At 40.8% G+C, this 24,679-nt stretch overlaps 1 protein-coding gene across 1 annotated transcript in view; it reads left to right on the forward strand.

Annotated features, from left to right (window-relative positions):
• Positions 1-24,679, forward strand: part of DNAH7 (dynein axonemal heavy chain 7) — a 533,102-nt gene that overhangs the window by 153,064 nt on the left and 355,359 nt on the right. The window contains exons 25-29 of the mRNA XM_075829965.1: positions 1,188-1,290; positions 1,379-1,506; positions 3,092-3,304; positions 7,754-7,852; positions 19,135-19,383. Of these exons, the coding sequence (XP_075686080.1) occupies positions 1,188-1,290; positions 1,379-1,506; positions 3,092-3,304; positions 7,754-7,852; positions 19,135-19,383 (792 nt within the window). The remainder of the gene's footprint in view (positions 1-1,187; positions 1,291-1,378; positions 1,507-3,091; positions 3,305-7,753; positions 7,853-19,134; positions 19,384-24,679) is intronic.

Raw genomic sequence — 24,679 nt, forward strand, 5'->3', positions numbered from 1 at the left:
GCGCTTGTACGAGCGCTGCACCTCCTTCAAAACAGCTGATCGGCGGGGCTCCCGGGAGTCGGACCCCGACCCATCAGCTATTGATGGCCTATCCTGATGATAGGCCAGCCATTTTTAGAGGCTGGAAAACCGCTTTAAAGTAAGGATGGGGGTATCATTTTATAATTGTTCACATCCATATAGTCTATTGAGTTTAACCCATAAAATTGGAATTTGTCATTTATTCTTTGCTCTTTGCTTTTTTGTTTTTACAATGTCTAATATTTTATGTGAAAAGTTAGAGGTGGCATACAAGAAGAAATGTATAAAAGGTGCTTTAGCGTACATGAAGAAATTAGAAACATTTTCTTAATACTTTACTTCTATGCCAAGATACGATTACTTTAAAGGGGTATTTTCACAGAGTATGCCGTAAATGTCAAATAGATGTGGGTCCCACCTATCTCCCGAACCTGTCACGCCTGGTGAGTTGGCTGCTGGCCACCGCATCCAGGCAGAGAATCAATGCAGAGGAGGTCAGGAATTCTGGAAACAGCCAAGTTCATTGTCTTGGCTATTTCCGTAAATCCCATAGAAATGAACAGGAGTTGTGGTCCCCCGACCCCATCGCGCCTTGTGAGGTGGCCGCTGACTGCCGCACCTAGGTGGAGACTCCATGCAGAGGTGGCCGAGAATTCCAGAAACAACCAAACTTTGTACTTCGCTATTTCCATAACATCCATAGAAGTGTATGGGAGTTACGGAAACAGCGCAGCACGGCAAGCTACGCTGTTTCTAGAACTTGGGAGCTACAGAAACAGCGTAGCTCACAGTACTATGCTGTTTCCATAAATCCTGACCACCTTGTCAGACAGTGGCCGGAGAGCCATGGGAGCAGGATAAGCTAGGATGGGGGGCCCCTGATCTAGAGATATTTGCGGGGCTCAGAGGTTAGACCTGCATCTTTCAGACATTTATGGCATATCCCGTGGATATGCCATAAATGTCCAATATAGAAAATCCTCTTTAAGACTGTAACTTCAAGCAACTATATATCAGCATAGAAGTAATATATTAGAAATGTTTTTTACATTTAAAATGTACACTAAGCAGTATTTTACTACTCCTGGTAGGTCTCCTATAAGCTTGGGAAATACATTAAATAAAATTAACAGATTTAACATATTCATTATTTTTTTTGATTTCAGGGTTTACTTTCCTGTGGTGCATGGGCTTGCTTTGATGAATTTAACAGAATAGACTTAGAAGTGCTATCTGTGGTTGCACAGCAAATCCTTACCATTCAAAGAGGTATCTATTCATGTACCTATGTCATGTGGTTTCTATGCAAAAGTGTTGCAGTATTATTATTATGCAATAATAATTTGTATATTTTAAGGTATCAGTACAGGATCAGATCTATTATTTTTTGAGGGTACAGAACTGAAACTGAACCCCACATGTGCAGTTTTTATCACCATGAATCCTGGCTACGCTGGGCGTTCTGAGCTCCCAGACAACCTTAAGGTATTACCATATTTTGTTCTTGATATTGTTATTGCTTCGTATGTTATGTTTGCTTTGTGGAAAAAAAGGTTGTTTTTAACCCTTTGAAGGGGTATTCCAGTTAGAAGAAATTGATAGCCTATCCTCAGGATAGGCCATCAATATCTGATCGGAGGGGTCTGACTTGGCACTCTCGCCGATCAGGTGTTTAAAGGGTGCCGTTTACTCTGTTCTGTGAGTCGCCGCCATACTTGTAGTGGCGGTTCACAGTTTTACACCCATTCAAGTCAATCAGGGAAGGCTGTAATACTTTGAACCGCCGCTACAATTGTGTCAGCGACGCACAGTACGAGCAGTGACAGGAATTAAGGGGGAACAGTCTAATGGGATGTCTAAACCATTAATTGACAGCCTTATGTGTGCAACAGAAATAGCTGCAAATCACTGACTAGGACATCAAACTGGACTCTAAACCTAGGTTCTCAGGGATTAAAATCAATAAATGACAGGTTATCTCTTCCCACAAAACCATAAATCAATCTGCTCAGGTCCTGCGCTCTATAACATGCTCTATAACATGCTGCCTGCAGATCATACTGCATTTTCAGCGTGACCGGTTCCCTTTAACATATGGATAGAAAGTGCACTCTGTATGTTAATTCAATGTATTGCTCCAGGGAGCCAATGTACAAGTAGTGCACATAAAAAATTTGAAAACTCTTTGGCACCTACACGGGATTGAAATGCTGCAGTACCAGCCATTTGAAGAAAGCTTATCCACATTTGGATATTATTGCATTCTGCAGATTTTAATTTCCGCAGCATGATCATTCTGCTAAGGATCTTCACAGTAGATCCCACCATTTTCAATATAGAAGGGCTTAAATCCGCTGTGAATCTGCACCCCATTGCCACATACTCTGGAAATTCGGATCTGTAAAAATAAATTTGCCTGTTGGAAAAATGCATTCAAAGCAAATTTTAACAGATTCTATCATTGTTACTCACAAACAAATGCAACTCTGACCCCTAATAGACTATACTAGAGAACAATTTTTAATTTAACTATCTCTTCATTTAATAAATAAGGACTAGGGGCTTATGCTATGACTACTGCTACCAACAGTTATAAGTTAGCATAAAGAAAGCATGGATATAATTTGACCAAAGGAAAGGATCTGACTTTTCTTGTGGGTCAGAATAGAAGTTTCCTTCTTGAGGCAAAATTGGACATAATTAACCTGGAGAATTTTGTTTTGGACGCCCTTGGGCAAAATAGGTCGGATTCCTTTGGACCAAATGGGTCTGAAAGAAGTTGGACTTTTTCCCCATTGCAACTGTGATTATTATTTTATTTTTAAATAAAGAATAAAAGCTCAATTTATCAAAACTGTCTTAAAGGAGTTGTCTCATGCTTTAATAGGGCAAATATATGTCATAGGGGGAGATCCCCAATTAGTTTAATGGCAGCAATGCCAGTTTTTAGGTTCAATAGTTTTGCTAAATTAGGATCTTTATGTCTGTTAAGTTTCTGTAATTGTAATTAAAATTTACGTTTTTAAACATTCAATGAACGTCTTAATTCCCATTTCACAATCATTTACAGGCTCTTTTTAGAACCGTTGCCATGATGGTACCTGATTATGCCATGATTGCTGAAATAGTCTTATACTCCTGCGGCTTTGTCACAGCCCGACCTCTATCTGTGAAAATTGTGGCCACATATCGTCTATGTTCTGAGCAACTGTCTTCCCAGCATCATTATGACTATGGAATGAGAGCCGTTAAATCAGTCCTGACGGCAGCAGGAAACCTAAAGGTGTAGATAAGTGATGGTTTTATATGTTTCAAATAGTAGATACTGTCAAATTCAAATATGATAACTCCTGCCCCCAAAATGATGTGTACATGGGCATATACAAAACTCAGAACAACCCTGCTCCCCACTGATAGCTCCAAATATATTATTTGTCTCGTATGCAGGACACATCTGCATTATTCAGACATAGAGCTAGAAATCCTCATCTTTCCTTCACACAGTCAAATTTATTATTGATTTGCACTGAAAAGAACAGATGTTTGCGCCTCACTAGACAATTTAAGTGTTTAGAAAGGGGGGCGTGGCTTAAAATGAACCAACATATTCTGGCTTAAACTAAGCCAACCAAGAGGCGGTATGAGGAAGAAAAGTGTCCCTATATGTCCTTCTAAATGTATAAAAGGGAACTGCTATAAAAGTAATTTCCTAATATACAGTACAAATTATTTCTCCTAGGGGGCACTACATTTTTAATTGAGATGTCTAAATCTGTCAGCATTGAGCTTCCCCGGTTACGACTGCAGGCCAGCAGTGGAAGCAGTTTAGTGTTCAGTCCCTTTTTTCTGTTTGCCACATAGCAGTAGTCTGTCTCTATAGGAGATACGCCACTAGATGTACAATATATATAGATTGCAGTGACACATCGTGATTGATATCTGTACTCCCGCAACAAGGGTAATCAATACTGATGGCAGTGTTGGCAAATAAGGGTGAGCTCATTGATTCACTGAAAACCCTGGCATCATTAACAATGGTGTTCACCTTTTTATACCGGCAACCCGGTTTCATACTTTGGCATCCTGTACTAACTTATATAGATATAATACTTGAAAAGTAAATTTGACTAGGTCACAAAGCCCCTGTATAGGAAGGCTCTATAAGATGTGCAAGCTGAGTTTTTAGCATTAATCTCATTTCAAAGTTTTTGAAACAAATTAAAGGAACACTTCTGTCAAAAAAAACCAAACAGCCTTGTGTGATCAGGGTTGAACTGGCCCACCAGAGAACCAGAGGCTCTAACACAATAATGGGCCTTAAAGGACCAGCAGAAGACAACCCAATTTGGATGTGACTTTTGAGCCAATCACTTGCCACTACGGTCTATTTCTTATGGGATGATATTAAAAAAAATTACCTATTAGACCTTATTGATGATACGTCCTGTGTGTACAATGATAGCAACAAGGACTATGATGAAATTAAAAGTGGACATGTACATGTTCTATATAGATGGAGAGTGGGCCCACTGAATCATCCCCCTCTGGTAACCCCAGTCCAACGCTCTGTGGGAGCCTTACTTTTACATTGTACAGTCTTTTGGTTTCCTGTTTTTTAATGTTTCTACACATATTTTACTTTGTAGCATCAAGTGGCTGCTATCTTCATGACTTAATTTTTTTAGGCCAGTAATAGAGTCAGCTGTTTGTTAATTACCTCTCCTTACATAGATATCAGTGGGCAGGTGCACACAACTAAGCTCCTCCCATACAGGAAAAATTTTAAACTGTCAGTTAGAAACGGTGCATCATGGAGCCTGACTGACGGAAAAAGGAGTTATTTACACATCTTCACATTATCCAAGCGCTATCATTACTAGTCTCCTATAAGTGTTCTGCAGGGGAGTAATCATCATTGTAAAATTACGTGATTCGCTTGTGTTAATTTTTTTTTATACTGACACCCAAGCCGCTTAGGACAACACTGCTCTATTGTTATGGTTTTAGCTGTGGCCTAGTAGGTGAAAGTAGGGATTTCTGTAACAGCACCTTTCAGGCAAATTAAACTTTAGAGCTCCATAATGCTGACCAAAGGCTGAATTTTTTGTCTTTGACTGAAGTGAACCTTGAACTCCTTGACACATCAGGACGTGCCGGTACATCATGGTGCAAGGGGTTGAAGTATGGGGCAGGCGCAGGCGCTGAGCCCGCTTCATACACTGTAGGTGTCAGCTGTTTATTACAGCTGACACCTCACACTAACGACCAGGAACAGAGACTGCTCTGATCCTAGCCGTTTAACCACTTAGATGCTTCGGTCAATAATAAAAAAAAGTTAAACTAATAACCCTTTCTATTTTTCCAGTATTTTTCAAATATTTTTACATTACATTTACGGATGCGGCAATACCAATTTTGTTTAAAGTCTGAACTATTACAATATAACATGACTTAATTCGCACGGTGAATGCCATAAAATAAAGGAAACCGCCAGAATCGCTGTTTTTTGGTTACCTTAGCGCTAAAAAGAAATGTAATAAAAAGTTGTATGTACCAAAAAATTATACCAGTAAAAACTTCAGCTCGTCCCGCAAAAAATAAGCCTTTGTACTTACTGTTCAATTGATGAAAAAATAAAAAGTTATGGCTAATTTGTTTGTTTTTTTTTACAAATAGTTTTTTCTTTGTAAAAGTTTTAAAAAAAGCATATAAATTTGGTATCGCTGTAATCGTATTGATAGCAGAATAAAGTTAAAGTGTCATGTTTACTGCATGCTGAAAGACGTAAAAACAAACCCAAAAGAGAAATGGAGGAATCACAGTTTTTTCCAATTCCACCCACAAATAATTTTTCCCCACTACATTATATGGTACAATAAATAGTGACAATAGAAACGACAAAAAAATTAAGCCTTCGCATCACCCCATTGACTGAAAAAAGAAAAAAAAGTTATGGCTCTTGGAAGATGTGGAGTGAAAAACAAAAACGGAAAAAGTAAAAATGGCTGTGACAACAAGGGGTTAAGGATTCTATGTACAGTACATATTTATAAATAAAAAAAGATTCCTATCATATAAGCAAAATATTTATCTTTACTATTTATTAATCCTATATTTGCTACTGTCATTATCAAATGAAATATTAAGTATATTTCACCCCTTACCCGATTTCTCTTATTTTTGCTAATTTGTCACATTTTAATGTTTCAGATCATCCAACTGATTTTAATATGAAGACAACACGAGTAACACAAAATGCAGCTTTTAAATTATCATTTTATTTGAGGATAAAGATTTATTCAAAACCTATATCACCCATGTAAAAAGGTCATTAAACCCCCTAAACCGAACTACTGGTTGTACCACTTTAGTCAGTAACAATTGCAACCAAACATTTGTGATAACTTGTGATGAGTCTTTTACATCGCGGTGGAAACGTTTTGGCCCACTCTTCTTTGCAGAATTGCTTTAATTTGGCTACATTGGAGGGTTTTCGAGCATGAACTGCCTGTTTAAGGTCTTGCTACAGCATCTCAATGGGATTCAAGTCACGACTTTGATCTTGAAACCTTAATTTTGTTTGAATTGAGCGATTCAGAGGTGGAGTTGCTTAGGTGCTTTCGATCATTGTCCTGCTTCATAACCAAACTGCACGTAAGGTTTAGATCACGAACTGACGGGCGGATATTCTCTTTGAGTATTTTCTAATAGAGCGCAAAATTCTGGGTTTCATTAATTATGACAAGTCGTCCAGCTCCTGCTGAAAAAAACCCAGCCCCAGACCATCACACTACCACAACCATTTTTTGCTGTTTGTGTGAAGTTTTTAGTGTGTAATGCGGTTTTACTTTTACGCCAGATGTAGACCCACGTATTCTAAAAAGTTCCATCCTTGACTCATCAGTCCACAGAATATTATCCAAAAAAATCTTCGGGGTCATCTAGATGTTTTTTTGGCAAATGCTAGATGAGTCTGTGTCTTTTTTGGTCAGTAGTGGTTTGTGCCATTTAACTCTCCCATGGATTTAAATTTTGCTAAGTGTATTCCTTATTGTGGAATAGTGGACATTGACCTTAACTCTTAGCATGTGAGGCCTGCAGTTTTTTAGATGTTTGTCTAGGTTCTTATGAGAATTTGTTACGCGCTTTGTGAAATTTTGGTAGGCCAGTCACTATTGGGAAGGTTTACCACTGTTCCAAGTTTTCTCCATTTGTGCATAATGGCTCTCACTGTGGTTCACGGGAGTCCCAGAGCCTTAGCAATGGCTTTGTAACCCTTTCCAGACTAGGAGATTTCCATGAATTTGTTTGGCATCTGCATTTGAATGGAGGCATCTGCATATAGAAGGTGACATCATGTGCTGCTTTTTGAGACCTTCTAGCCTACTTCACATTGATAAACAAGTTCCTTTTTAAGTGATGTTTAGATTCAACAGGACTGGTAGTAATCATGCCATTTTGTGTCTAGTGAAATTGAACCCAATTGTCAATTTAAATAATCATAAATGCAATCATCATTTAAAAACAGCATTTTGTGTTTGCTTGGGTTATTTTTGTCTAATATTAGTTTAATGATCTGAAACGTTGAATCGTGACAAATTAGCAAAAATAGAAGAAATTGGGAAGGGAAAAATACTTTCACAGCAACGTACATAGATTTTTTTTCATATGCACTAAATGTTAAATAATTAATTCTAAAATTGATAATTTGAATGGTATTCATATTTTACAGCTTAAATACCCAAATGAAAATGAAGAGATTTTACTTCTTAGATCCATAATTGATGTAAATCTGCCAAAATTTCTGTCCCATGATCTCCCTCTTTTTGAGGTAAGACCTTGCTTGGATATGCTATTATATGTGGTAAAAACCCAAACATGTTAATAATGGTCAAACTTTTTACAAAAATTAGCAATTAGAAACCTTATTTAAGGGAATAGCTAATTTAAGTATCGCTCAATGAAACCTTTTAAAATTCATACTGCACCTTGTGTAACTGTTTAAAGGGAAGATGTCATGATTTTTTTTATTATTATATTGCTTTTAATATGATATTAACATAAATTTTATTTATTTGTGTTCTCATGTTCTACTTTTTACTGTGTTCTTACTTTTACTTCTCTATGGGGGCTGCCATTTTTTTTTTCATCTGTGTATGTGTCGATTAACGACACATACAGAGATGCTATATGGCACATACAACCCCATAGAGAATGCGAACGGGAGCCGTTCCATTCTCAGAAGCATGCGCCGTCTGTGTAGGAAGGGCACATGTGCCGCTCCCACACAGATCAAAACGAAGCTCGTTCGTAGAGCAAAATCCAGCGCCATTTTCATGTGGAGTGGAAGCCGCTGCCGGATAGTAAGATGACGACTTCCAGCCGCGGCTTCCGGCCATATGTTCAACGAAGCAAAGGCGCAAGAAAGAGGAGCGTAGACCAGCAGAGGCGGCGGCAGGAGCAGGTAATTTGATGTGTGTATTATGTTCATGTATGATGTGTGTATTATGTGCGTGTATGTTCGTCTGATACTGTCTGCTGAGCCCTGTATCTAATCCTCCTAGCACTGTGCAGTCGCTCACATTCAAACCCCTTCTTCTCCTGGCACTAGCCAGAAGAAGGGAGGGGGGGATTGTGTGAGGACACTAGAGGAGAATGTGTCCACCCCAAATTTGCAGCATAAATCAATGAGGTTGCTTTACCACAGTGACCATGCTGCAATTTTGGGAACTGCTCCCTCTTGTGGCCAGCACATGGAAATGTTAATAAATTGGAATCTAATTTATAATATTTCCTGACTTGTGAAAAAAATAAAAAAAATAAAAAAATGTGTAATCACTTAAATACTAATTGTTTAACTGAAAAAAATAAAAAATAAAAATTCTAGCGACACATTCTCTTTATGTGACAGCTTCTTCTCTGGGGCAAAATTTTGCTTGAAATGGTTCAATGAGAAGAAATTTTCATAGCCTGGTCTTCTGACTAGGTTTGAATATGTCCCAAATTGCATCCAAGTTTAGTTTTATTTTTTGTTTTTTTGGAAATGTAAAATGTTCTTTAACCCCTTAATGACTGCCGATAGGCCATTTCACGGCGGTCATTAGTGGGCTTTATTCTGATGCAATAGCCTTTTCACGACGCTGCATCAGAATAAAAAAACAGAGCAGGGAGCCGTTAAATCTCCCTGTTCTCAGCTGCCAGAGGTAGCTGAGGGCTGGGGGCATCCCTGCTCAAACGTGTGAGATCGATATTATTATCGATCTCACCCATTTAACTCCTCAGATGCGGCGCTCAATAGTGAGCTCTGCATCTGAGTGGTTTTGGAGAGAGGTAGGGAGCACCCTCTCATACACCGGCACCCGGCAATAAGATTGCCGAGTGTCTGTGTCTCCGATGGCAGCCAGGGGCCTAATAAAGGCCCCCAGGTTTGCCTGTAGTGTATGCCTGCTAGGTGATGCCTCTGGCATGACCTAGCAGATGCCTGTCCGTTTTACATTTTACATTTCTGATATGCACTTCATTAAACGATAATATCTTTGCAACTGCTTTGCATATCCGTACTATTTTTACTTTGTTTTTTTACAAGACTTATGATGCTTTCATTTTCTAGATTAGTTTAATTAATTCCATGTTTACAATTTTTAGACAAATCACTTAAAATTTTAAAAAAACACTTTTGTAATCTTTTGTATATATTTGTGTTTGTGTGTGTGTATATATATATATATATATATATATATATATATATATATATATATATATATATATATATACATACATACGTACACACTGTTGCAGCTCCGTAGGTTAACCTTCTTCACTCTCCCCTCACAGGGGTTTCAGGAGAGAGAAAGAGAGAAGAAGACTAAAGAGTTAAAACAAAACTTTCAGTACCTTATCTGCCCAGATAACGAGCACACTGGCTCCGTTATCTCTGGGCAGATGCCGACGAAGGGAGTGGGGAGGTGTCGACACACATCGGCAGAGAGATAAGTGCAGACTGCTCCATTGTGAGCGGCGCTGCAATTGTAACTTTAGTTTCATAAAAAAACACATGTTTGTTTTATGAAACAAAGTCAAAGAGGTGTCGACACTTGTAGAGAGAGCCGACAAATAGATTAGTGCAGGGCTTCTCACGATGAAGCAGCTTCTGCACTCATTAAACCCCAATGCACGCTGCAAACGTCTATATACGTTCTAACTGCACGGGGCATCGGCAGTTAGAACGTATACAGCTGTATGGCAGTCGTGAAGTGGTTAAATATTGTTCTGTGTAAGTGCAGGGAGTACTGATTGTAATCAGTAGCAGCTGTCCCCGCACAATAAAATTCCTGACTAATTGTTTTTGTCACTTTTTTTTTTTTAAATAACAAAAATATACTTTCCTGTCAATACTGCAAAAAAAAAAAAAAAAAAAATTGCAGTAAAAACTGTGGTGACTACAGTATTTTAATATATCCATTAATATGCTATTTCATTCCAAAATAATAAAATAAAATGTAACAAGGTGTAAAAATAAATAAATAAATATATATATTTTAAAACCTTCCCAGACCTCTCACACAAAGACTGAATTATACTGTGATGGATTTTCCCACCATTTTAGTCTATGAAAGCTGCCCTTCTATAAGTCGACCACCGCCTATTCTGACCAAAGACCACTTTTTTGAGCAGTTTTTTCAATGAGAACCCCTTTGACAAGACCATGTGCTGTGAATCGTCTGGACGCAGGTCTGTGCCACAGCGCATGACCGGACCGGAGAGAGCAGAAGGGAGAGACTTGCATTGCACAGCAGGGGAGAAAATCTGCCAGCATCATGCCGCATCATTGGAGCAGAGAGCAGGAGGAGAAACATTTCCCGTACTGTGGAGGGAGGCTGTCAGAGAAGGAGAGGTGCACTGACCAGTCCGTGTGTTTTCTGAGCAGACTGCCACTAAGGTGTCATGGTTAGCAGTGAGGGGGATATAGAGAGTTGACTGGAGACTACGTGTGAGGGGAGCCATGGTGAGATGAGAGGGGAGCCATGCTGGTGTACTTTACTGTATAAGAATGAGAGGGGTAGCCATGCTGGGGAATAGGAATGAGAGGGAGAGACATTCTGGGGACTAGGATTGAGATGGGAGCCATGCTGGGGACCAGGATTGGGATGGGAGCCACGCTGGGGTCCAGGATTGAGATGGGAGCCATGCTAGTGACCCGATTGTAACCATGCTGAAGACTAAAATTAAGAGGCGTGCCATGATGAGTATCAAGAATTAGATGGGTGCCCTGCTGGGGACCAAGAGGGGAACCAGGCTGGGTACCAATATTAAGAAAAGTGCCATGCTGGAGTCCAATAAACCGTGTGCTGCCATCAGTGGTGGATTAGGTAGACCATAGGCCCTGGGCTGTTCTATAAACTTGGGCCCCCCATCCCCACCACCGCTCTGCCCTGTCTATAGTGAACACCACCTTTTTGTGCGAGCATTGACAAATGGGTGTTACAATTCCTCATGGCAAAGGGCTGTGTCCCTAAATAGTGACAGTCTCCAACCATCGCTGACTGTACCACACTGTGTAGGGACACATCCTCTTGGCAATGGGAATGGTAACACGTATTTGTCTATTAGTCCTGGGTACACAAATAATTTATGTGGCATACAAGGATTTCCTACAACAGACATGTCAGGAGAGGGGACAGATCCTCTATAGATCCAGTGACTCACAAGTGATGTGAGTCGTTCTCTTTTCTTCTCCATCTGAAACAGACTGCCAATCTGTGGCATATGGGAGGGGCATAAAAGCCAGATTGAAAGCAAAGTTTTTTAGCCGAATGAAACCTCAAAAATCGGATGAAGTGGTGTGGGATGATTAAACAGGAGGTATCGCACATCGACGTGCATGTTATCGCCACTTGTCGCAGACTGAGAGGGACAGAATCCTTGAACCTTGGTTTATCACTCCAGCAAATTGCTGCGCGCCTAGGCCGAGATGTCAGCACTGTTCAACATTGCGTGTGCCGGAAGTTGGGAGAAGAACAACAAAAGGAATGACCACAAGAAGTGCATGGAGGATAACGTCTGCACAGACGGATGGATGGTCTGATTGGAAGAATGGCACGTAGTGATCCATTCTGTATTGCAAGTTAAATTGGACATTACATCCCAAGCCTAGGGCAGTAACCAATGTCCACACAAACCATCAGAAGTCGTTTGTACGACATTGGCCTACGGGCCAGATGTCCAGCTACAAGAGTTCCATTGACCACACACCACCGCTCTCAAAAGCTATCATGGTGCACAGCAAGACAACAATGGAGGCTAGAATGGAGGTCGATCCTCTTCATCGATGAGTCCCGCTTTTGTCTCGGACACAATTATAGCCAGATGTTGGTCTGAAGACCACGTGGGCAACGCCATGAAGAGGCCTTCACAAAGGAACGTCACACCAGTGGTTTGGAGTGGCATAATGTACAGCTGCCGGACCCCTCCAGTCTTCATTTCAGTTACTCTAACAGCTCAGCTTCACATTGATTTGGTGGTGGAAGCAATGGTACAGCCATTTCTGAAAAGTATCCCAGAAGCAGTTTTTCAACAGGAAAACGCCAGGCCGCATGTTGCTCGTGCTGCTGTGAGCAGCCTGCGTGGCCTAAATGTGCTACCATGGCCTTCAGCGTATTCGGACTTATCTCCCATTGAACACATCTTGGACGTTATTGGTCGCTAATTGCAAAGGGAGTTGTCAGCAGCCAATCTTGATGATTTGCGTGCCCAAGTGCATTCAGCGTGGCATAACATTCCTTAGACAATCATTAATAACCTCATTGTTAGCAAGCCAAGGCGTTTAAGTGCGTGGTGCTCATACTTGATACTGAATAAATCAAAATGTTTGGAATATTTTGGTTCCATTTTTTTTATCATTTGCATATCATTAACAAGTCTATCGATCCTGTGATTTCCACAATTCCGAAACTTTTCCTTCTTGGTGTTGCAAATTGAATGTGGAGGAGTGTATCAATTGCACACACACATACACACACACACACACACACACACACACACACACACACACACACACTTGCAAAAAGGAAAAAAAAGTAAGTAAACCTTTTGGAATTACCTGAATTTCTGCATTGATTACTAATAAAATATGGACTGATTCTGATCTACGTCACAATTATAGACAAACACAATCTAACTAAACTAATAACACACAAACAGATGTACTGTTTATGTCTTTTATTGAGCACATTGAGCAAACATACACAGTGAAGGGAGCCAACATTTTAGCAGCAGCAAACATTTCCTGTAACTGCAAACAAGATTTGCAGTGTTGAGGAGGAATTTTGAACCATTCCTCCCTGCAAATGTGTTTCAGTTCATAAATACTTCTGGGATGCCTTGTGAGCATAGCCTTCGAGGGTTATGCCACAGCATCTCGATAGGGTTAAGGTCAGGATTATTATTTGGCCATTCCAAAACACAAATCTTCCTTAAAGGAACAGTGTCACGAAAAAAAAAAAATTTAACATCAGTTTGATTTTAGTCTTTTATTAAAAACTTTTATATTTATTTGTGTGTTTGTGTGTTACTTTTTTTTATTTTTACACTTTTTCTTCCCTATGGGGGCTGCCATTTTTTACTCCATTTCTGTATGTGTTGATTAACGACACATACAGACATGGAGTATGGCAGCTACAGTCCCATAGTGAATGCGAACGGGGCCCGTTCCATCCACTATGGTGTACGCCGTCTGTGTGGGAACGGCGCATGCGCCGCTCCCACACAGTCAAAGTTGAACTGTGCGCCGTCCGGCGCCATTTTCCTGTGGACCGGAAGTCGCGGCCGGACAGTAAGATTACTACTTCCGGTCGCGGCTTCCGGACTTGTGCACTTGGAGCAGCGGCAGCAGACGGAGCGGACGGACCGGAGGGAGCAGCGGCGACTGGAGCAGGTAAGTGATTTCTATGTATGTTCGTGTTTCAGTGTGTTTACTACTGTATGTAAACCTTCTACACTGTGTGTTAGCTCAAAAAATGGCGACACACAGTGTAGGAGGTTTGACCGTTCAATCCCCTCGTTTCTCCCGGCACTAGCCAGGATAAAGGAGTGGGGGATTCTGAGAGCTCACTAGAGCGAGTGAGTTTTTTCCAATTTTGCAGCATAAAGCAATGTGGTTGCTTTACCACATCCAATGCTGCAATTTTGGGAATTGCTCCATCTAGTGACCAGCACTGGGAAATATTATAAAATAGAATCTAATTTATAATATTTCCTGACTCGTGAAAAAAATAAAAAAAATTAGAACAATGTTTAATCACCTACACACTAATTGTTTAACTAAAAAAAAAAACACATTCTAGCAACACATTCCCTTTAAAGAGACTCTGTCACCACATTATAAGTGCCCTATCTCCTACATAAGGAGATCGGCGCTATAATGTAGATGACAGCAGTGCTTTTTATTTAGATTTTAGATTTATTCTAATGAGTTTCTCAATGGACAACTGGGCGTGTTTTACTATTGACCAAGTGCGCGTTGCACAGAGGAGTGATGCTGACCAATCAGCGTCATACACTCCTCTCCATATATTTAGTCAGCACATAGGGATCCTTTTAGATCAGTATGTGCTGTCTTATACTAACACATTAACGATACTAAAGTGTTTAGACAGTGAATAGACATTCCACGGGATGTCTATGCACGATCCTTGCACTTCGTTACTGTTTCTGTGGTAGTTACAGCAGAGCAAGCGTAATCACGCGAGATTACGCTGTAAATGACCACCTGTACTGCGACAATTTTTATTCTAGTGTGCCCCTGTTTAGGCATTTGCATGCTGCAAGGACTGGGGCATGTGGTAACATGCGCAAAAACCTAATTGGTTTTCCACAGCAATTAGTGGGGAAGCGCATGGTAAAGGGGGACTCCTGTGCTTATGCATCTGAGGAATTGCTGGCGGTCAAGTTCAGGGATCGCAAAGATATGTATGTACTAAGCACGATTCATACCGCAGGAACAGTGGCAGTGAGGGAAAGAGGGGCAACATCGGACAAGCACAAACCAGTGAGCGTGTCCGAATATAACAAGTACATGGGGGTGGGGGGTGGATTTAAGCGACCAGGTTTTACAGCCCTATTTTGTAAAACGCAAAACTAAAACCTGGTACAAAAAAGTGGCCATTTATTTGTTACAGGTGGCCATCCACAATTTATTTGTGCTCTACAAAAAAAACAGAGGCAGAGACACATACCTGGATTTCCAGGAAAAAATTATTGAAGGGCTCATTTTTGATGTTCAGGACACCCGAGAATGCCCCCAGTCTGAGGATGTCACGCGACTGACTGAAAGACACTTCATCAGTCGGATTCCCCCAACACCAACCAGAAGCAACCCCAGAAAAAGTGCCGCGTCTGCAGAAAAGACGGGCACCACAAAGATTCCCGATATTTCTGTCCATCATGTCCCTCGCAACCAGGCCTGTGCATTGAGCCATGTTTTAAAAAATACCACACTGTTCTGCATTATTAGATTTTAGTTAATTCGTTGAAAATATATTTGCCCTACATAACTTTTTTATTTTTCCCCTGATTTTACTCCAAGGGTGAGGGAGGGAATGGGTGGGGGGTGGATGTCATATTTGCATGTTTTCTAAAGTTCATCTGCTGGAGAGCTCCATGCGCATAAACCTGCAATTTCTTATTTTAGAAAACCCCAAAAAATAAATTCCCATTATACCCCTAGATGAATATTTTGGGATTTCTGCTTCAAGAGCAGATATTTTGGAAGTGTTATAGAAACTCTGAGTTTTGTAAAACCAGCTTTGAAAAAAGGCGATTTGTGAAATAAGCTTCTTCTATCCTCCGCCCTCCTACATCTCTATGTGATAAATAAGGCCCACATATTTGGTATCCCCATGCACAGGAAAAGTGGCAGAATGTGAAAGGAGATTAATTTTGGCCGTGGTCTATGCCGTGTGTGAAAAATGCTATCATAAACTGATGCATTTGCTAAAAAATTGCTAATTTTATTTTGATCCATCTTATTCAAGAAACTTTCAGAAGAAAACTGGACTTGCTAAAAATATGATAAACCCCTTGAAGGAAACCTTGTGGGTTTTACTTGTGTGAATGAAGTCATTTATGTGGTGTTTCTAATGTTTCAGCAGCATTAGGCCCCCCAGAAAACAGTATGCTGCTATAAAATCAGATGCAAAATTCCTGGACCGAAAAGGCAAAAAAGCCTACTTTTATGCCAAGCCCTGGCACATGCCCGTGAATAAAGCACACATATTTGGTGTCCCCATGCACGGGAAAAGTGGAAGAATGTGAAAGGAGATGAATTTTGGCCGTGGTCTATACCGTGTGTGAAAAATGCTAGCCTAAACTGACGCATTTGCTAAAAAAGCGCTGATTTTATTTTGTTCCATCTTATTCAAGAAACTTTCAGAAGAAAACTGGACTGTCTAAAAATATGATAAACCCCTTGAAGGAAACCATGTGGGGTCTACTTGTGTGAATGAAGTAATTTATGGGGTGTTTCTAATGTTTCAGCAGCATTACACCCCCCAGAAAACAGTATGCTGCTATAAAATCAAATGCAGAATTCCTGGACCGAATAGGCCAAAAAGCCTCTTTTTATGCCAAGCCCTGGCACATGCCCGCACAGTGAATAAGGCACACATATTTGGTATCCCCATTCACGGGAGAAGTGGAAGAATGTGAAAGGAGATGAATTTTGTCCGTGGTCCATACTGTGTGTGAAAAATGCTAGCATAAACTGACGCAATTGATAAATTCTTGCATTTTTTTCCAATTTTGCCCACTTTAGAAAAAAAAATAAAAATGATATATACTGACAAATGCCACTAAAACAAAGCCCTATCTGTCCTTTAAAAAGAGTGTAAAATTCAAAGATGAACTTTATTCACCTGCAGAGTTATAGTCATCTAAAGAAGCGCATAGCAAAATTGTGACATTTGCTCTGGTCATTTAGCTGTAAAACAGCCTAGTCCTTAACCGGTTAAGGCCTGTTCACACAGAGTTTTTTACAGGCAGAAAATTCTGCCTGGAAAAATCAGCTCCGTTTTTTTTAAAGTAATTTTGCACCACAGGCGTTTTTGCCACAAATTTTGCAGAGTTTTATGCCACATTTTTTTAGCCTCTTTCTTCAACAGAAGACATAAAACACGTAAAAAATCGCATCAAAAACTGCTGCGGCCGTTCACAGCGTTTTTTTCCGTCTCCCATTGATTTCAATGGGGTTTTTGAGGCAGAAAATGCCTCAAGATAGGACATGTCGCCTTTTTATCCTGCGAGTGCTTTTTTCCGCTCTCGGGAAAAAAAACGCCTCCACCTCCCATTGAAATCAATGGGAAGCAATTTCAGCCATTTTTTGCCGTTTTTGCTGCGGTTTCTGTGGCAAAAAATGCTTAAAAAAACCCTTATGTATAGGGCCTAACTGTTCTTTAGTTGATTTACTGCTTTTGGTCATTGTCTTGTTGCATCACCTGATGTCTCTTCAGATTGAGGCTCGTGGACTCCTGCCCTTACATTCTGTTGTAAATTGTTTTGATACACCTTTGAATGCATTGTTCCGCCAATGATCACAAGCCACCCAGGCCCTGAGGCAGCAAAGCAGCCCCAAACCATGATGCTCCCTCCACCATGCTTGGGATGAGGTTTTGGTGTTCAGTGTTTTTTTTCCTCCAAGCTTTGTGCATTTGTGCTAATAAGTTCCACTTTTGTCTCATCTGTCCATAGAACATTTTCCCAGAAACATTGTGGAAAGTTCAGGGGTTCTCGGGCAAACTTAAAATGGGCCGCAAAGTTTTTTTGTGGACAGCAGTGGCTTCCTTCATGGTGTCCTTCTATGAACACGATTCTTGTTCAGTGTTTTTCTAATAGTAGACACATGAGCAGAGCTTTTTGAAGTTTGTAGAATCTTCAGCAGTCTTTTGCTGTTACCCTTAGGTTCTTTCTTAACTTGTTCAGGACTGGCCATTGTGCTCTTGGAGTGACCTTAACAGGACTTCCACTCCTAAGGAGCGTAGCAATAGTTCTGAATTTCTTCTATTTGTAGACAATTTATATAACCGTGGTTTTGTGTAACCATAAGTCTATAGAAATGCTTTTGTAGCTTTTTTTTTTGCTTCATGTGTAGATAAAGATTTGTCAGTAACCAGGCTTTGTGTGTCTTTATTTAATTGACAAAACAGCTGTGAAACCCATAATTCCAATCTCATCTACTTAAAGGGGTTGTCTATTCCCAAAAAATTGATGGCCTATCCTCAGGATAGGCCATCAATGTGTGATCTGTCGGGTTTCCGACGTCCGACACCCTTGCCAATCAGCTGTTTTGAAGGGCCACAGCACTCGTACATGCGCTTTCCCTTTATTTACTTTACTGCTCACACTTTAAATCGCAGACACACTTGAAGCAGCAGTTCACAGTATTACAACCTTCACTTCAATACTGAGCCCTCTGATTGACTGCAGCGATCACATGCTACACGCATGTAAGCAACCATCGGGAGTGCCACCGGAGCATCAGTGCTGGATCGCCAGGGGCAAGGATAGCGAAGTATTACTTTTTTGGTTTATTTGCTTAATTTCCAGACCCTAATAATAAGAAATTCACATCATAGATAATCCATTTAAGGCGTTAAAATTGCACTAAAGGGAGCTAAATTATTTGCCCACATTTACATGAGACATAAATTTAGTTAACTGCTATTTTATGATATGTCACTACTTTTGTACTGGAGTCTTCCTTTATTTTAGATATTTGAACTTTTGGGTTGACTTTTATTTCTCTAGGGGCTACTACTGACTAAGATAAATTATGTAACCTGTTGTATGTACATATGTATGTAAATGTTTTGGTACAGATGGGCATTGATGGGAAATTATTGTATTTTTGCCACACAATGTGTTGATCATTGGATGGAAAAAACTTTATGCATATGGCCAACTTTATATCTAAAGTGCACTTTTTCGAAAAATGTATAATGTATTTTCGTATAAGGGATAACATTATCTATAATTTGCATTAGGATCTTTAAAAAAAAAAAAAAAACCTGAAAGCTCTATGAAAAAGAAATCTTTATCTATACATTCTGTTCTTCCTTTTAGGGCATTACATCTGATTTGTTTCCTGGTGTGAAACTTCCCAAAGCAGATTATAATATCTTCATGGAAGCAATAAAAGAAAATTGTGAACAAATGAATTTGCAGATGACCAGCTTCTTTGCAGAAAAAATTTTGCAGATATATGAAATGATGATTGTGCGCCATGGTTTTATGATTGTTGGAGAACCTTTTGGTGGGAAGACTTCAGCCTATCGAGTCCTAGCTGCAGCACTAAATGACATTTGTGAAAAGGTATTGTCAAAACATTAATCTTGCTTCTAGTAGGGGTTGTCCACTTAGGGCATATGTATTTTATAGATGGGAGGGGTCCACTTGAGATCACTTAGGATCAATTATATTATCCAGAGCAGAGAGTGACTACAAATGGGTGCAATGTAATGCTTAATTTCCTGTTGCAGCCTGGACACTCCAGCAGCTAAACCCCTGCTGATTGTTTCACCGTCGGGGGGGGATTGTCCAAACAGAATTGACTCCTAGGATAAGCAGAAGGGATTGGTGCTGAAGTGGGCAGGCAGCAATTAAATCTGTTCCTTGTAGGTATATCCAATGGGGGCAATTTATTTGGCTACATACGCCAGTCTTAATAGAAAGAAAAGTTTGGGTAAGATGTCACATTTATTAAGAGGCAAACGCCTCTTAATCAATGTGTTGCATCTTTCGGCCAAAGATTGTGGAGCAGCGACCGCGGCCATGCGCCATCCATTCCCATATTGGCCAAAACAAAACAAAAAAAAAACCACATGCTTACCTCACCACTCCTTCCCTTTTGGGTCCCCTCATCATTCCAGTTTGGCTCATACAAGGTCCTAATGCCAAGCAGCGTCAGGGCCTTATATGCGACAACACTTTAACATCAGTGCTGCATCGCATACACTGCCCTGACGCTGCCTGGCATCAGTACGTTGTATGACTTGTGTCACACTAATGGCTTGAAGTAATAAGAAGAGTGGTGAGGGGAGCATCATTTTTTTTGACTGTCCAATGGGGGAAGCGGGGGGGGGTCAGGGGGGGGTAGTCTAATCACCTTGCTCAATAGAGTGAAATTTATGCCAGCTGGGAGCCACACCCCATTTGCAGAAAAGTGCCGAGTGCACAGCAAATTGTGAATTTTGGGCCCTTTTGCAACTTTTCTGCACCAGAAAACGTAATATCCCCCACTATCTGAAGAGCACTGACTGGAGAGGATGTGGTTTCGGCAACTGCTGCTGCTACTTCAAACTACGTTACAGCCCCTTTAAAGATATATTATGAAATTAATAACTTTGTATCTACTGTTTCTTAAAGCTATGGAAAGTTTTGACATAGAAAAATTATTTTTATAGAGGTTTGTGTTTATCTGGAATTAAAAAAGTTGCAGGCTGCAATCTCAATTCTTCATCCATTTTCAGCCACCCTGATATTCAGTTTACAACCTGCTCCTAGTTTCAGATTTTTCTCATGTGAACCTGTGCCCTCCCATTCATACATGTTGGATGAAAATTTTGTGACTCCAGGATGCTGCTGCCTTGACTAGTTCTAATTCTTGTACTGTTTTTTTTTTCTTACCAATACCACCTCTGTGTGGTCTGTTCTTCCCTTTACCAACACAGAAGCTGATGCTGCCTGTGTGTGTGATCTCCACCTTTCCCACTGCAGTTTCTGTCCTGAGTTCTCTTTTCTCTATGCTTATACATCCTGTGTGTAATCTCTCCTCCCTCACCCTGCAGATTCTGGGTGCTCCCCTCCCTTTCTAATACATTTTACTCTGAAATAGATACCAGCAGGGAGGTGGTTGCACATAACATTGAGAGAAGGGAAGAGCAGAAAAACAGATGATGTCAGTTCTGCTGTCAGATCTATGTCAGTAGGCAGCAACACAGCTGGCTATAAAAAGGAGTTTCACAGACTCCTGGTAAGACATACATTCACATAGCCACAAACTGAATCTGTACGCTTTTCTTCTTCGAGTTTGTGGGTAGGTTTAGAGCAGCAAGGAACAAACTTATTCATTTTAAGATTTAATATACAAAAGTACAGTACTTTATAAGGTTACAAAAAATGGTAGAATAAATATGACATACACTACCGTTCAAAAGTTTGGGGTCACCCAGACAATTTTGTGTTTTCCGTGAAAACTCACACTTCTATTTATCAAATGAGTTGCAAAATGACTACAAAATATAGTCAAGACATTGACAAGGTTAGAAATAATGATTTTTATTTGAAATAATAATTTTCTCCTTCAAACTTTGCTTTTGTCAAAGAATGCTCCATTTGCAGCAATTACAGCATTGCAGACCTTTGGCATTCTAGCTGTTAATTTGCTGAGGTAATCGGGAGAAATTTCACCCCATGCTTCAAGAAGGCTCTCCCACAAGTTGGATTGGCTTGATGGGCACTTCTTGCATACCATACGGTCAAGCTGCTCCCACAACAGCTCTATCGGGTTGAGATCTGGTGACTGCGCTGGCAACTCTATTACAGATAGAATACCAGCTGCCTGCTTCTTACCTAAATAGTTCTTGCATAATTTGGAGGTGTGCTTTGGGTCATTGTCCTGTTGTAGGATGAAATTGGCTCCAATCAAGCGCTGTCCACAGGGTATGGCATGGCGTTGCAAAATGGAGTGATAGCCTTCCTTATTCAAAATCCCTTTTACCTTGTACAAATCTCCCACTTTACCAGCACCAAAGCAACCCCAGACCATCACATTACCTCCACCATGCTTGACAGATGGAGTCAGGCAGTCTTCCAGCATCTTTTCAGTTCTGCGTCTCATAAATGTTCTTCTGTGTGATCCAAACACCTCAAATTTCGATTCGTCTGTCCATAACACTTTTTTCCAATCTTCCTCTGTCCAATGTCTGTGTGCTTCTGCCCATATTAATCTTTTCCTTTTATTAGCCAGTCTCAGATATGGCTTTTTCTTTGCCACTCTGCCCTGAAGGCCAGCATCCTGGAGTCGCCTCTTCACTGTAGACGTTGACACTGGCGATTTGCGGGTACTATTTAATGAAGCTGCCAGTTGAGGACCTGTGAGGCGTCTATTTCTCCAACCATAGACTCTAATGTACTTGTCTTGTTGCTCAGTTGTGCAGTGGGGCCTCCCACTTCTCTTTCTACTCTGGTTAGAGCCTGTGTGTGCTGTCCTCTGAAGGGAGTACTACACACCATTGTAGGAAATCTTCAGTTCCTTGGCAATTTCTCGCAAGGAATAGCCTTAATTTCTAAGAACAAGAATAGATGGTCTAGTTTCACATGAAAGCTCTCTTTTTCTACCCATTTTGAGAGTTTAATCGAACCCACAAATGTAATGCTCCAGATTCTCAACTAGCTCAAAGGAAGGTCAGTTTTATAGCTCCTCTAAACAGCAAAACTGTTTACAGCGGTGCTAACATAATTGCACAAGGGTTCTCAAGTGTTTTCTAATCACAGTTAGCAAACACAATGTACCATTAGAACACTGGAGTGATGGTTGCTGGAAATGGGCCTCTATACACCTATGTAGATATTGCATTGAAAACCAGACGTTTGCAGCTAGAATAGTCATTTAGCACATTAACAATGTATAGAGTGTATTTCTGATTAATTTAATGTTATCTTCATTGAAAAATACTGTGCTTTTCTTTCAAAAATAAGGAAATTTCTAAGTGACCCTAAACTTTTGAACGGTAGTGTACATAAAAGATAAACCGCTACAAAAAATAAAAAGGAATAAAGTAAAGAATGACAGACCTCTTACTAATTGGATCAGTGAGAGATCAATCCTGCTGAGAACTGCTTGAATTTGGACAGAACTGCAATGTGGTCGCATCTCATGTGGTCTAAAATGGTCCAAACAAGACCCCCTCACCTCTCCTCCTGGTCAGATGAGAGGGGAGGAAGGCTAATTACATGCAAATCAGGGGATGATGCCATACACAGTTCTTATAGTCATAAATCCTTATATGAATCTTCTAGGTAGACACTATGCCCGACAAGTTCCCCAGCATATTCTTACCAACCTTGGCATACCAAATATGAATATGAAATATTCATAATTTGAACAATCATTCATTTCTGTGGTTTCTCAAGGTCGAGAATCCCTGCGCTTGAGACCCAAGGAGCGTCTGAGTTCCTGGATCATATATACCTATCTTGGTTATATAAAACATAGATTATGACAGGGGTGGCTTTGAAGGATTATATTTTCTTTTTCCCATGCAGCCAATTCTATAGACGTGTGGGTCCTGGAGTTTTGCCGTCTGGCTTCCAAAGCATTGACTTTGTGTTGGTATTCCAAATGTGTCTGTGTGGCTCCCAGCTCACCTAATTTAATCATGTCTCTGGAAGAAGACATCCTGATTAACAGCTACAGTCAAGTGGTATATGCATATCCTTCATCATCTGACCAGCCCCGCTGTACTCTGTCAGTGATCTCCAACCACTGGGCCATGGACCAATACCGGGCCGCGGATCATTTGGTACTGGGACACGGTATCTGCTATCCGCCCGGTGGCCCCAGGGAATTTTGGGGAAAAAACCGCACCAAACTGTGGTGCAGTTTTTCGCCCAGGATGTCCACTTCGGAAAACTTCTGAGCATTTAGCTGGCCTGCTAGCAGGCCGGCCTCCTGGGATGACGTTTCATCCCAGGAGAACGCTGCAGCCTGTGGTTGGCTCCAGCGGAGGAAGAAGTCTGTGTAGAAAAGTTATTTACAATTAACAAATCGCTAACAACATTAAAACGAATCCCAAGATTTTTTATAAATATATTAATGCCAAAAAGCTGAGAGCAGGGAGCTTTTACTTCTCCTAGCGGTGCTGCTTTATTCTGATGCAGTGCTGTAAAGAGGTTACTGCATCAGAATAAAGCCTGTTAGTGACCACCGTAAAAACCCCTATGGGCAGTCACTAACGTGTTAACGACCTTACTTTCCCACTGACTTTGTCATTAGTACCGATGTGTACCATGACCGCCGAGTCTTCCCCAGCCCACCCAGCAATCTGTCTATTCGACCTGCAACATGTCGAACCCGAACACCCGGCAGACAAAACAATGTTCGGCATTCACAGTCTCGGTGGCAGATGACCCTATCCGTCCGCCAAATTATAGAATCCCCTAACACCAGCATCTGTCTCATCTTTGCTACTCTCCTACTCCCATATTTCCTACAGCAGTCATTGTCCTGTTGTTAGTAGCAACACCCTGCTGTAGTGATGCTGGCCCTGGACTTGAATCCCTAATATCAGCCAAACAGGCATATTTACTAGGTTGTGCTAGTTCAGGACTAGCCTCCCTGGCAATTTCCCCCCTACCCCTTCTTCTAACTGTTACCCAGCTACTAATCTGGGAATCCTGAGCTTGCCCCTCTCCACCCACCACCATCTCGCTGGCCCCAGCCAGTGCCTGCTCAGCAAGCTCTAAACTCCTCTCCCGGTTTACAATGCTCCTAAGTGTGGCAAGCTGCATATTTAGATCCAATATCTGGGCTTCCAAATACACAACATGCTGGCATCTAGTGCAAAGACATTCACCCTCAAACGGCTGTTCAAGGCATGCATACATT

The sequence above is a fragment of the Rhinoderma darwinii genome, chromosome 6 (genome assembly GCF_050947455.1).
Source record: "Rhinoderma darwinii isolate aRhiDar2 chromosome 6, aRhiDar2.hap1, whole genome shotgun sequence".
Taxonomy (NCBI): Eukaryota; Metazoa; Chordata; class Amphibia; order Anura; family Rhinodermatidae; genus Rhinoderma; species Rhinoderma darwinii.